Here is a 14,514-nt window from a genome sequence, read left to right as displayed (position 1 = left end):
TGTTAAGGCCTGCCATAGGAGTGACTTATAGGTGCATATGTGTCTAGATATAAGGTTAGACATAGGTATACTATATCTAAGCAAGGGGTGATTACACGACCTTGCCCCAGATGAGTGATCAGCCAGTTGTGTCAGTTTGGATGTCCAGCCAGGGGTGGCATAATACATGCTGCAGCCCCTGGTAGGCCTTGGATGCACCTATGCCCTGGGTACCTATGGTACACTATACAGGGGATCACAAAGGTGCCCCAATTCCCAATGGTTATGTACCTAAAGTACATGGTATGACTTTAGATAGATAACAGCTGGGCTGTGGGTCTGATTAGCAGGCCCACAGCCACATTAAAGTCGAAAACCAGTAAAGCAAAAGCAAAAAGTGGGGTGACCATAGGAAAGCAGACCCTACTCTCCTACAGTCACTTCCCCATGAACTGCAGCATTTAAAGTCAATCCTGTAAATTAGAAATGTTTTCATCTTTCTTCCTGATAATTCTGGAACCCGCTCTGCAACATGGAAGCGTCTGGAAAGATTGATATTTTTCCTTGCTTACCTTATTCCTGAGACCGATCTCAGGCCTGCTAAGTATCACGCAACAGGTGTGACTAACGCATTTCAGTGCAGTGCGCCGCATCACTGCACTGAAATGCATTGTCACACATTTTAATGCCACTGTCTCACTCTGCTGTACCAGGTTGAAACTGGTAACGCCAGGCTGCTAGCTGGCGCACCTATGACACCTGCGCCGGCTCTGCTGCTCCCCACAGGCATGCCAGCCGGGGCGCTGCCACCAGAATAGACTGTGAAGAAGCAGGCAGTTAATGATCTTGACTAGTGGACTGCTGCTTGCTACAATGTATCCAGGCCGAGGCAGTCCTTTGCCCGATCCGAGACACCAGGGCGGGGACTGCTGTGCCCGCAGGAGTGGTTAATTGCAGCATACTGACTGTGGCCCCACGGGGGGCCCGGCCGATCTTTCTGAACACTTTTAAACAAGTTTCAGTTAGGGTCAGTTTAGGGAGGCTTCCTATGTTTTGGAAAATTAGGTAAATCCCTGGTTAATTGCAGTTGGATGAAGTTACACTGTTGAGAACAGTGGCATTTTTTTTTGTTACTGAATGAATCCTGGAGACAGTCTTTAGCATACAGCACATCAACAGTGGCATTTGTTTTGATTTTTCAAGTGCTGAATGAATCCTAGAGCCAGTGTTTAGTGTGCATACCATCAACAGCTTTTCTTTCTACTTTCACTAAAGAAACACTAAAAATGATTAGTTCCTGTCTATTGGCCTCTATGCTCAACTGCAGCTCGAGGAGAGAAAGCAAACATACTTTCTATACCTGGCCTCTCCAAGAGGTTCTTCCCATCAAGTAGCAGTATTGGTGGTGACTTTTAAGAGGTCATGGATCAGTGCCTCGAACTGTTATTCAAAAACATACCAAGCGTGGCACAATACTTTAAATCTTTAAATACTTTAAAGTAGACACTGCAGGAAATAGAGTGAGGAATCCCTTTTTTTCCCCCCACAAAGATTTATTTCCTCCAGAGGTCTTGAAACAGTTAAACAAAGCAAAGTTTTTGCCATAGTCTGTGGAATGTTTTGGGACCTCTTTCAGGCATGAATGTGACCCATCTATATTCCTTGGAATATAGATTTTACAAAGATTCAATGCGTTCTAAGCTGCTCTGTGATGGCCAAGGGATGGGCTATTTTCTGGAATATACTACACTGCCACTTCAAACACCTTCAGGACAACCACACTCATCTAGTTTTTCCTTTTACCTTCCTTATATATCACTTAGTAAAGTTAGCCAACAGCTTGGCTCTTCTTCGACAAAATTCTTAAGACTCAAGTCGTAAGTTATCAGACTCTTTCTTTATTTGCAGCTGATTAATGTGATCTATAAAGCATTTTAAAATTTGCAAACCACATTTTCAGGCTTTAGAGGAATGATCAGAGTATTGCACAAGAGTCAGTTTTGCACGTTTTTCTTTACCAAAAGTTAAAGCCCCTACACGTCAGTACGATGGCTGTCCCCATAAATTAACCCGTGTATCCCTTTCACTTCTAGGTTTGGGAATTTCACAAGCGATAACCTTAATTATATTAAGCACCTTTCAACTGCTTATTTTTTAGGTCGAGCCTAGAGCAGCGCATGCAATGCAGCTCGACTTTTAGTAAGGGGCTTTTCAAAGTGCTACCCTGCTGGCCTAAAGCTTGCGTTCACGTACACAGCTGCCATCTGTTTTTTTTTTCTAATGGCTCCTTTGCTTGCACTCCCCCCTCCCTTCTCGTCAGCTTTAATCAGGCTCCTTTGTTTGCATTGTTTCCTTGGCTAAGGTAGTGCTCCTCTGCGCAGCACATTAGGCACTTGGCGTTTTCTGCGCTTTCAGCGTTTCACTTGTGGAAGCGAGCACTTAGTTTTAAAATACTCCTCTTTGTCTAACTTTATAATTTTCGTTTTTATCCCCAGATTTTAACGGGCATACTAGCGCTTACTTGCACAATAATTAGCATCTTCACCGCTGGTTGAGCGGGTCTCTAGGTGCTCCATACGGCGATTCAGCAGCCATTTTGGGGGTAGGCTGGGACACTTGACGGGCGCCATTTTGGTAAGCGCTCTAGTGTTCCAGGCATACTCACGGACCTCTACTTAAACCTGCCATGGAAACGCGCAGCGGTGACGCGCAGCGGGCGCGCCGTATTCGCGCCAGAGTCGAGCCAGAGTCATGCCCGTCTGCGCTCGTCAGCGCTAAGGAAGCGCTAGGGACTCTGCCTCTCAGATCATAGGAGGTCAGTATTCGAGGGAGGAGCTGCTGACTATTAGACAGATGCCCCCGCAATGTGCCTCTGGGCCTTGTGACCCACTGTGTGGTCCTCTTAGTTGCTCATGTGGCAATTTTTCACTTAACACTCCAATCCCTATCTCTGCTCTCATTGAGCTCTCCACTGCTGAATCACCACATACAGGGCCTGTGACCCCCCGAGAACTTACTATCTTGCATCTTAATGTGAGATCGATGGTAAAAAAAATCACTCGGCGATCCATGATCTCATTATGGAGGAGGACCCAGACGTTCTCCTTATGACTGAAACGTGGTTACAGGAGGAGGCCACAGCAGTAGTGAATCTGGCACTTCCGCAGGGGTATTCTATCTATACCCATAATCGTAACTCTAGGGGTGGGGGCATTGGGTCTTGTTATCCTTGTGTCTGGAAGGTACTGAATTTGGATGGCTGCGAAAGTGCACATTTCAATGTCACGGTCAGCCACCATTTTACCTTCTCCGGCCTCTTGATTTATCGTCCGCATGGCAAGGATACTGCCTTTAGGAAAGCTCTTCCTGAAATAGCTAGCTCCCTTGCAATGGGTTCGGCCAATTTTAGTATCCTTGGAGATCTTAATCTCCATTTTGATCGCCATCATACTCCGTCGATTAGCAGCACTATTGCTGATCTAGAGGCACTGCAGCTAAGTCAGCTGGTGACTCACCCTACACACGTGGGTGGACATATATTGGATCCCATATTTTCGAATTTGTCGGGAGCTAAGGTGTCGAAGCCAAGCCCAGTTGCCTGGTCTGATCATTTTCTAGTGAAACTGTATCTTACGATCAGAGACCTCCCTTTTAAACCGTTGGAAAAAACTAAAGCTTGAAGACTTCCATCGCCTACTTGTTGAAAATCCGCTTGGTCCCCTTAACGAGGTGGAATCCGGCTATGATCTTTTCTGTGCGTGGATTAGCCGGGCTCTAAATGCTCTGATCCCCGCCATGTGGAGCAAATGTCGCTCCTCAGAACCAAGTCCATGGTACGATAGCACCCTGCTGCCGCTAAAAAAAGCATGTAAACAAGCGGAACGGGACTGGCGGAAAACTTATGAAGCTGGGAAAAAGACTGCATACCTCACTAAAGTTAAAAGCTATCATAGAGCCATATGCAGGGCCCGTGCGGCCTATTATTCTAAAGAGTTTAAAAATAGCTCTAATCCGTCGAAATTGATCTTCAAAGTCCTCAAAGACCTGACCGCGAAAAGAGCTCCTACAGCTGAAATCTGTTCAGTGTCTCATTGTGAAGATCTAGCGGCCTTTTTTCTTGAAAATGTTCAGGCTATCTATCGTTCTTTTCCTAGCTCTATCCCCTCGAGCGAGGCTCTGAGATCCAACCCCTCCACGAACGTGGTTCTTTCGACTCTCCCTTGCCTCTCGGAGGAGGTGTTTAATAGGTTGGCTACTAAAGTAAAATCTGGGTCTCCTGCTGACCCTCTCAGACCGGTGCAGTTAAGGGAACCATCTATTCTTTGTCTCCCTCCTGTGCGCCATATTACTAACCTGTCCTTCTCCTCAGGTACTGTTCCAATTAAATGGAAACAGGCTTTTGTCACCCGATCCTAAAGAAACCCACGTTGGACCCCCTCAAATTGGAGAATTATCGACCAATCTCTTTGCTTCCATGGGTTGCGAAGGTTGCAGAGACCCATGTCAATGGTATTCTGTCTCAACATCTACAGAGGGCTAAAATTCTGGATCCCTCCCAGAATGGCTTCCGGGCTGGCCACAGCACCGAGACAGCTCTACTCTCGATGACGGAACATCTGCGGTCCGTGCTTGATTCCGGTCAGACTGCGGCACTGGTGCTACTTGACCTCAGTGCCGCGTTTGATACGGTTTCACACTCTATTCTGTTGCAACGTCTGGAAGAGGCTGGTGTCTCTTCTGGCATAGCATTGGACTGGTTTCGGTCTTTCCTGGCCGATCGCTCATTCAGGGTTGCAATCCCACCCTTTGAGTCTAAATCTTATCCGCTCGAACTGGGAGTGCCCCAGGGATCGGCACTGAGCCCCATATTGTTTAATCTTTATGTGCAGCCGCTGGCTGCGGTCGCCAAGCAGTGGGACATGACTATGGTCTCCTATGCTGACGACACGCAGCTGGCGGTGACACTGAGTGGGAGGTCCGACCTTGATGCCCCCAGGTTCCGGGACGGTCTCTTAGCAGTAGCAGGCTGGATGACAGTGAATTGTCTTCAGCTCAATGCTAAGAAGACGGAGGTCCTGATCGTGGGCAAACAGAGCAACCTTTCGGGTGAAGAGTGGTGGCCTCGAGAGCTAGGCGTCACTCCTACTCCGGTTTCGGAGGTTAAAAACTTAGGTGTCTGGCTAGACTCTGCCTTCAGTTTTTGCAGCCACACAAAAAAAGTGGCATCCACTTGTTTCGGGATTTTGCGAGGGCTTAGGCCCATCCTGAAATTTTTTGACGCCACTACTAGGCAGCTGATTATGCAAGCTACTATTTTATCACGGCTTGACTACGCCAGCTCGCTCCTGTTAGGGGCAAATCAGGCAGAAGTCGCCCGGATGCAGCGTGTTCAAAATGCTGCTGCCAGAGCCCTGGTGGGTCTACCGAGGTTCTGTTCCGTGAAAGAAACTATTCGGACGCTACACTGGCTGCCTATGGCGCAACAAATTGATTTTAAGACCGTATGTCTGTCTTTTAAGATCCTCAAATTGTCCTCCCCCCAGATCCTCAAGAACCTTCTCATTCCCTATGTTCCTTCTCGTTCCCTGAGGTCCTTTGGTCAAAACCGCGCTGTGGTCCCGCGGTTCAAGCTCTGCCGAGCCGGAGGACGATCCTTTCGTGTTTTAGCTGCTAAATTATGGAACTCACTCCCACCCCAAATTCGTTCACTGGATGAGTTGCTTGATTTCAGGAGGGCTATAAAAACCCATTTGTTCCCTTCTGTATTTTAGCGTTCTGCTCTCCTGCTCTCTGATGACTTTTGTGTTGCGTTTCTTATGACTGTCCAAAGCGCCGGGACGCCCCTTTGCTGGGGCAGCTGTGCGCTATAAAAGTGCTGATAACATAACATAACATTACCCCCTCCCTTCTCATCAGCTTTATTGAGGCTCCTCTGTTTGCACCTCCCCCTCCCTTATCACCCCGCCCTTCTCGTCACCTCTGCTTGCATTACCTCCTCCTTTGTCCCCCCCCCCCGCCCTTCTCGTCAGCTCCCCTCTGGTGATCATCAGTTAGGGGACCAAAGACAGCTGTCAATGGAACACACATGGCTAATTTTCTCTGTGATTTGCTAGCTTTCTCTAATGTGATGTAAATACTTTTTTTTAAACACAGACCGGGTGGCGACAGACATTTCATAGTGCTTTTTACATCGAATTTTACACCTTCATTCTCTTTGATTAAGAAAATAGATTTATTTCCAGGCTCCATAGAAAGTTTCGATTTGCATCTATTTTTCTAAATTTAATTGGCGCATCTTAAGCATTGACAAAATGGGTCAGCAGAGAAAGAGGAAAAAAATAAATAAACCGAAGTATATTGTGACCAGTAGGTCATTCTCATCATCGGCACTCACTTTGTTTCAAGAATTGACGTGGTTCTTATCGAGACTGCTGTGAGTTCCCTCTTCTTTAGCCCACGTTCTCTCAGTTTCATTAAGAAAAGCTGCGGTGTCCAAATAGCTCCAGGAGAGCTGTACCTATGTCAGCACAATTACCACTTCCACTCTGTGAAAGACTCCAATTAAGATTGTTTGTATGTAGGTATAGTATGTGGCTGTCCTGGAAACCCGTAACAGATCCGAATGTACTCCATTTAAGTAGGTAGCCATTTAGTAAAGCAATAGCTTGAATTTCAGCTATCGTTTTAACTACAGGCATGCGTGGACAAGAGATTGAAGTTCACCTTCACATGTGGATGCGCAGATTCATAGAGCCTCCCTTAGCACACAACTCCTTGTAGCGCATGCACAGACCTCCAGGCATGTGGTTTATTTTCACTAGCACTGCCTAGGATTACTTCGACTTCAATGGTATTGCAACTAATGTGCCAGGCTTCTTACACATACCATAAGCATTTTAAGAATGTTATATCAAAATGTTAAAGTACTGCACAAATCCTGATTTTCACTCTGTAACACACAAATAACCCCGAAACACTGGAACAATTAGGTGTATTTTACAGTACTGAAAAGCAGTTAAAAGTTAACTGTGGTGTACCTTTGTTTGAATGTCTGTGCAATTTTTCTTTTAGTTCATGCAATAAATATTTTTTATTGTAACCGGTCGGATCAGCAAATTTTATTTCCAAATGTAAAACAAAAAAAGTATACAAATGTAATCAAACTTATAATTAAACAACAAAAGAGAGCCAGGGACAGACCATATTCATTTTTCCAGAAGAATCAAAAAAATCCTACTTATCGAATTCATGGGCGACAGCTTTTGTCACTATATGTGTCAGTTTGAGTATAAGATTTGTTAAAATCATTATTATGTAATGCTAGGGAAGCTGTTGAAGCTATGCTGAAAATATTGGACTTGGAACTTATCTGGATAAAGGGCGCCAGGAGGTGTATAAATAATTGTTACTTGGGTAGGCACCCATCGGCACTATATTATATTTATATGTCCTCTGCTTGATAATCAGGATAAACACTGAGATCTTTTAGAATTAGCTTGTCAAGTTCTTTTCTGCAAGATCGTAAGCCTGCATAATGCAAAAATGCTTTTTAATTCAAGGTTTATTCAAGATTTTACAAACCTAAAACTGTGTGCGTGTATGTACGGGCATATCTATATAGACACCATGGCAGTGTAATTAATGTAGCTCAATGACGGGTATGATTTAGAACAGCTTCTCTAATAAACACATGTAAGAGAACACAAGGGACACCCTACTCACATGGAACCAGAGTACAAGTAAACAAACAAGCATTGGCATAGCCAATATGTCTTGCTTTAGGGACCTTATAAGTGTTTAGCCATGCAACAGTTGTTGTTGCACCAAGGATATTGTACTGCATAACTAAATACTTATAAAGTCCCAAAAGCGAGACCTATTGGCTATTCCAAAACTTGTTTCTCATGCAGCTCGGACACAGCGTTTCAGCATGTATGTGGTGTAGATCACACACGATAGATTGCACAGGACTAACCCACAATGCTGAGGCATTCTGTGCACCATTTTTACAGCGTTAAATTCTCCCCCAAAAAATCCATATTTGAATTATGCATTTTTAGTAGCATGGACAAAAACATGAAATTTGAATACTGAAGTCAGCCACACAGCCTACCTCCTATTATCTTGCCTATTCCAAAAGTACATGTTGGATTAAGCTTCCAAATGACTTGCATACTTTGTACTGTAACCATAATAGAAGTATTTAAATCACTTCTAACAATTATTCTGGATGGAAACATCAACTGCAGATTTAACTTTTACTCACATTTTCATGTACCGATGTACATCAGAAGGGAGAGAGGATCCATCAAAAATAAAATCTTCTACCATGACATTTAAAGTCAACTTTGATCTCCAGTGTGAAACAGGCTCGTCCAAGGCATTCGTATCTTTCTTATCTGATTCAATTTGCTTAAATTAAAAGACAGACAAAGCTTTAGTATAATCCATTGTTGATGTAAGGCTTTATTCTAAAACTATTTTTGCTGAACTACATTGAATACTATCTGCAGTATTAAATAATTTTTAAGTGAATTAAGAAGTCCTCAAAATAATTACAGTATGCACTGTAGCAAATGCTTCTTTCTTTTGCTTTTCATTTTTTTAATTGAGTATATTCACACATTTATCTTTACTTAAGATGAGTGGATCTCAATATTTTCGTGAGCAGTACCTCTACGCGCTGGTAGGTGGCATCAATCAGCCCTGCGTGGCGGGATCAGTGCCAGAAGTGATGCGTTCGATTGCCTATAGAGGCGTGCTTATGTCAGTTTCTTTTCGCAACTTTCCACGCCAGGAGCACGGAGTCACGAAGAACACTGATCACTGCTGTGGAAAACTTGGGCCCTGAACGGGGAAAGCCATGTACCCAAGAAATCCATTTGCAGAGAGGGGAGGATGGGTGGGTTGGATGGTCAGAAATCTGCAGCTAGATAGAGTCTCTACCAGATAAGGCGTTACCCAAGGCAAGTAACTTGTTCATCTGATAGAGACTTCTAGCCGCAGATTCTTTACTTTAGAATAGATACCAAAGCAATACCTCCCTTGAAGTGGGTCTGCGAAACAATTTGCATGCCAAAAAGTACTGCTGGACCAAACGGGCAAAGTGCCTGTACCTACGGACCAAACTATCCAGGTAGTATTTTGTGAACAAAGGGGAGTAGCTTTTATGGACAAATTGAAGAATCCATTGGTCTGATGTTAAAGACCTCCAGTGAGGCAGGTGATGGTGTATCCTGCTTTGCACTGGGTGTCCATGATGGTAAGAGGGCAAACTATAATGGTTTGGAGGCTGTGGCTGCCGGGGGTTGGTGAACTGATCCGATCTCCGGCTGCCCGACCGACGAGGTCTGCATAACTGCATCATATCTCTGGTTCGCAGTACATCAGAATGCACCAATAACCACTCCAGTAATGAAAATGAATACCAGACAAGCTTGTGGACTTCAATCCTCTGCGCTCAAAAATTTATATATATATACACACACACACACATATATATATATATATATATATATATATATATATATATATATATATATATCATGTGATCAAGCCTCGAGTGGGAGGCGAAACGAGTCATGCGGACTTGCTGGGTTTTATGGAAATAAAACACTAAAATTGCACCAGAAACTTTGGGTCTGACTTGTTCGCTATTCTTGGAGAACTGTTCGGACAGATAGGACAGTGATGTGGCGGCTGCTACATCGAGCGGAGTACAAGGAATATATATATATATATATATATATATATATATATATAACTCCCATATCTGTGCATAGATGTCTAGTTGGTAATTCATTTTTAAAATTATTTGCTCGCAGTTTGAGATTTTTACGAGCTCCGAAAGCCGGTCTGTGCCATGTAGAACCAAATGCTTTCTTCAGTGGCAGAGGATGCATAACTTACAATTGCCTACTCCTTTGCCACTCACTGTTTCCTGTGTTTAGTAGGGATAGTACTGCCTGTCATGTAAGACCTGATGGGGTAATCCGGCTCTCCAACGACTGGCCAAACTTTGGACCAATACCCAGTTTGTTGGAGGAGCATGGGAGTGCTAATGGTGGAGCCCCCAGAGTTGGTTCCAGGATGAGGACTAAGGATGACAGCAGATGGGACACGACGATCTCGTAGCGGGCGGTTTCTCCGACTGCCAGCACGGGGTTAATGGTTCCCCTGTTTAGAAATGCCTTACTCGGGAGACTGGAGCCCTCTGGTGACTGGGCACCGCTGACGCCAACGCGGATGCGGTGAGGAATGTTCGGCATAAGCAATCATTTGTTTATTGGTCTCCTCCGGCCCCATGTTTGTTGTCCATTAATTAACTTTTATCCAGTGCTATGTGTAGTCCAAGACATTTAAGGCTACTCTTTTACTATTTTTTTGCTACGAGACTCTGACTCATGCTTGCTACAATGCATTGACATTTACTGGCCACAGCTTCAAGAGACTCATATGCTGGCTAATATCAAGATCCAGGACTGTGAGGTTCTCGCCCGAGTTCATTGAGGCATTGTGGGAGTGGTAGTCCTTTCGGGGATATAAATGTGTAAGGGGAAGCTGATATTTTGTCGATTAATTAAACACACTGTGTGTTTCTTTTAAAACCATGTTCTGCAACTGTTATCACAAAGGCTCCCGGCCTCATTTGCTTAAACTGTCAGATTACGGCGAGTTCATGTGGGCGCAGAATAATATCTAATCCTGCAGTGCAGCTTTCATTTCTCTAAACACTGTTGGCCTCCGGGTTAGTAGAAGTAACATGTCGGGCTTTAAGAGGCCTCAACGTTTACATTTTTTAAATAGTTACTGCACGTCTTTATGCATTTAAACTGAATGTGTGTGTTATTTTAAGGGCTTTGTTTTCTAGAGTGATTGGTGCCATAGTATAAATATATCAAAAATATATCTTCTCCCACGAGAGGTTACTGATGAGATTATCTCGGACAATTGTTCTTACACACATTTATCATTTTTGAAATGCTAAAACATGCTGAACAACTAGCTGCACTATGCGTTATATAAAGGAGCATTTTTTTCATTTTTCATATTTGCAATAATGTTATATATTATGCGTGTTTAAAGGGCAAGAGTATTTCCTTGATGTTTATTAAATACCTTGATGGGGGAAGGGCTATATATACCTACAGGTGTAGGGCGCCAATTAGATTGAAAAAGGCTTCTGCGAAGCCGAAACGCGTCTCTCTAGCCATGGGGTCGTGTGAGACCTGATATAATAAAGAAAGCCATACCGTACTTCTTTGAGTACGTGCCTTCTTCGGTGATATATATATATATATATGTATATATCATCTAACTTCCTGCAATGCAATGTTGCAAAAACGGAGGTGATGCTGTTCGGTGAGGCCAAACTCCTGTGGTCCCCTGACTGGTGGCCGCAAGATCTTGGCCCAGTCCCGGAGCCCAAGCAGGTGGTTAAAAATCTCGGTGTGCGTCTGGACCAGGAGCTGTCTCTGAAGCAACATAGCAACCAAGTGGTGGGGTCCTGCTTCCATGTCATCGGAATGCTGAGGAAAGTTTTTCCCTTGCTCCCTGACTCAACCAGGAGGACGCTAGTGCAGGCCTTAGTGTTGAGTCGCTTAGACTATTGCAATGGGTTGCTTCTATCAGCAAATGAGGGAGTAACTGCCAGATTGCAGGTAGTCCAAAATACTGCGGCCCGTCTTGTTCTAAACCAGCCCCCTCGCACCCCCTCCAAACCCCTCTTGAACACCCTGCATTGGTTTCCCGTTAAGCAAAGGGTGAAGTACAAGACTTGTTGCATTATACACAAGTGTCTCCAGAAGAAAGGCCCTGTGTATTTGTCTAATAGATTTTTCCCCTATAAACCTTTGAGATCCTTGAGATCTAGTGAACAAGCTCTGCTGCAGGTCCCGAGAGCAAAAAAGGCTAGACAGGGTGGTAGAGCCCTCTCAATTGCTGGCCCAACACTGTGGAACAGCCTCCCACTTTCCTTGACACTTTGCAAGGAGTATCTCCCGTTCAGAAAACAGCTAAAAACCTTTTTATTTCAAAACTAGTGTATATTGTATATACCCACTGTTTATGTGCAGGAAGGTTGCCAAAAGGCGCGGAGATACTCCTTTGGGAGGTGATCCTAGCGCGTTACAAACCCGCAAATAAAAAAAAAAAATATATATATATATATATATCTCCCATATCTGTGCATAGATGTCTAGTTGGTGATTCATTTTTAAAATTATTTGCTCGCAGTTTGAGATTTTTACGAGCTCCGAAAGCCGGTCTGTGCCATGTAGAACCAAATGCTTTCTTCAGTAGCAGAGGATGCATAACTTGCAATTGCCTACTCCTTTGCAACTCACTGTTTCCTGTGTTTAGTAGGGATAGTACTGCCTGTCATGTAAGACCTGATGGGGTAATCCGGCTCTCCAACGACTGGCCAAACTTTGGACCAATACCCAGTCAGTTTGGGACAAATCCATAGAACATGCAGCATGTCACATCTCCAACAATCAGAATGTTACCAGCAGCCTGCCATGAGGGGTAATTTAAAGAATGAAATTGTTAACCTGTTTTCCCGAAGGAAAGGTTCTTGTGAATCTAACAATGAAGACCAGATTTTAGATGAGTATGTATGCACAACCACTTCCCTGTCAAAAAGTTCTAGTCCTGTCAAGTGTGGGCTGTGAGAAGTTGGTGGTGACCAGTACGCTGTACAGTCTTGAGATTGCCCCTTTAGTGGTGCTCCGTTTGTCCAGATAAGAGTGGATCGGCGAGGGAGAGACTGTTATGGGGCCTTTGCCTAGCTGATCTCTAAGGCAGGGTTAGAGTGGGACACACTGTTGTGAATACCACAAGCCATATTCAGAGGGGAGGTCTGTGAAAGATTTGAATGCCCCTCCCAAGATCATCGGCTCAAGCATGACTATAACACAGGCTTTCCAGACAGGCCAATTAATTACTTCTCCACCTTTGGGTAGATCTGTGTTCCACAGGAGGGCCGACTTGAAGCCAGGATCTAGTTTCAAAGAGGCATGCGCCTGTTTCCATGTACAAAGCATGTTTAATACTATAGGGTTGGTTATTGGTCTGGGTGTGCAGCATAAGGAAACCAGATTGACCTTGACTCGGGGTCCACGAACGTAGGTGTCCAGAACATCATTTGTGACAAGTGATTATTATTATTATTATAATTAAATGGGTTTTATTTCAGCGCAGGCTACCCGGAGGCCTCGTAGCGCTGAAAAAACCCCAGAAAAAACATCTATTTCTTTCATTTCGGTATAATCGCAGCACCCGCGCTTTACTTTTAAAATGTTACAAGTAAAGCGCGGGTGCCGCGATTATACCAAAATTAAAGAAATAGATGTTTTTCCTATTTCTTTTATTTTAATATAATCGCGGCACCCGTGCTTGGCGCCATGGCGGGAGTAACCATTGCGGGAGTAACCAGTATCGAGGCGGTAAAGAGCAAAATCCAAGTGCTGTAGCAGCAAGCCAATGAGGCAGAGGAGCGGGCTGAACGACTTCAGCGGGAGACCGAGGAGGAGCGACGGGCCCGTGAACAGGTGAGAACCGGGGGCTTGAACATGGCACTGCAGGGGAAGCAGTGAAGTCGAGGAGGAGTTGTCAAAGCGCTGCCAGGTAAAAGTCGGTTGGAATGAGTAGGGCGGCCCGAGAGGGGACACAGCATGAACTGATTTGGGGGCTGATGGAGGTTGGATGGAGCAGCGGGTACAGGGCCAGAGAGTCAGGGGTGTGTCTCCATGTAGATGAAACTGGGGAATGGTGAAGAGCTTTATAAATCTTTTGGGGCCAGGGGAGTAGGATTGCATGTGAGTCAGTATATTCATTTAACTGAGTGATTGAATGGTAAGGAATCGAAGGCAGGCTGTCACAGTTCAGGCAGGGGAGAGATGTGGAGTGCCCGTGTCACTCAAGAGGGGACGCCAGGCATTCGGTGGGGAGTGCCAGATAAACCGGAAATTAGCTGAACCCAGCGGACCAAACTGGACCGTGGGATAAAAGATTTTACAATCATGAACTGCATGTGATGACAGATGTAATCACGAAGAGGTGCGATTTTATCTGTGCAGTATTCATTTGTCAAGGTTAAGGAGAGGGTGGGGTCATGCCCTCACAGGGGCTATGGAAAGGGGATGGCACATGAGGATCTGGCATCTAGGTGGGGACGCCGAGTAGATCTCCTAAAACCCGGCAGTGCTAGGGCGCGGACAGGCTGGCGGGACATGAGTCTCTGCCCTTCCTGTCTACGCTTTCGCTGCCTCCCTCGTTACTGCAGAGCCCTGAGCTCTAACGGGGCGTAGAGGGACGAAGGAGCATGGTTTAACCTCGTACCCTCTGTGGGTGGCATAACTGCACAAGGAGCCACGTTAAGGGTGGCGATGGGTTGCAGCATACCAGCCGGATTCGTGGGAGGTGGTGTACAGTACATTTAGGTGGGTGTTACGGTAACGGTTACCATTCATTGTTTCAAGCACCAAGTGAACGGCCTTTGCCGCTCTCCAGGCTTCAGCAGCATAATTGGGATTA

At 45.0% G+C, this 14,514-nt stretch overlaps 1 protein-coding gene across 4 annotated transcripts in view; it reads right to left on the bottom strand.

Annotated features, from left to right (window-relative positions):
* The window catches only part of CLPTM1L (CLPTM1 like), a 2,174,700-nt gene that overhangs the window by 1,739,969 nt on the left and 420,217 nt on the right, over positions 1-14,514 (bottom strand). For all 4 annotated transcript variants that reach the window (XM_086965311.1, XM_086965312.1, XM_086965310.1 and 1 more), the window contains one exon: positions 8,246-8,391. In XM_086965311.1, coding sequence (XP_086821437.1) covers positions 8,246-8,391 — 146 coding nt within the window. The remainder of the gene's footprint in view (positions 1-8,245; positions 8,392-14,514) is intronic.

Source organism: Lissotriton vulgaris, chromosome 4_1 (genome assembly GCF_964263255.1).
Source record: "Lissotriton vulgaris chromosome 4_1, aLisVul1.2, whole genome shotgun sequence".
Lineage (NCBI taxonomy): Eukaryota > Metazoa > Chordata > Amphibia > Caudata > Salamandridae > Lissotriton > Lissotriton vulgaris.
The sequence above is the reverse complement of the archived record's forward strand: the minus strand, read 5'-3'. Positions and strand labels throughout refer to the sequence as shown.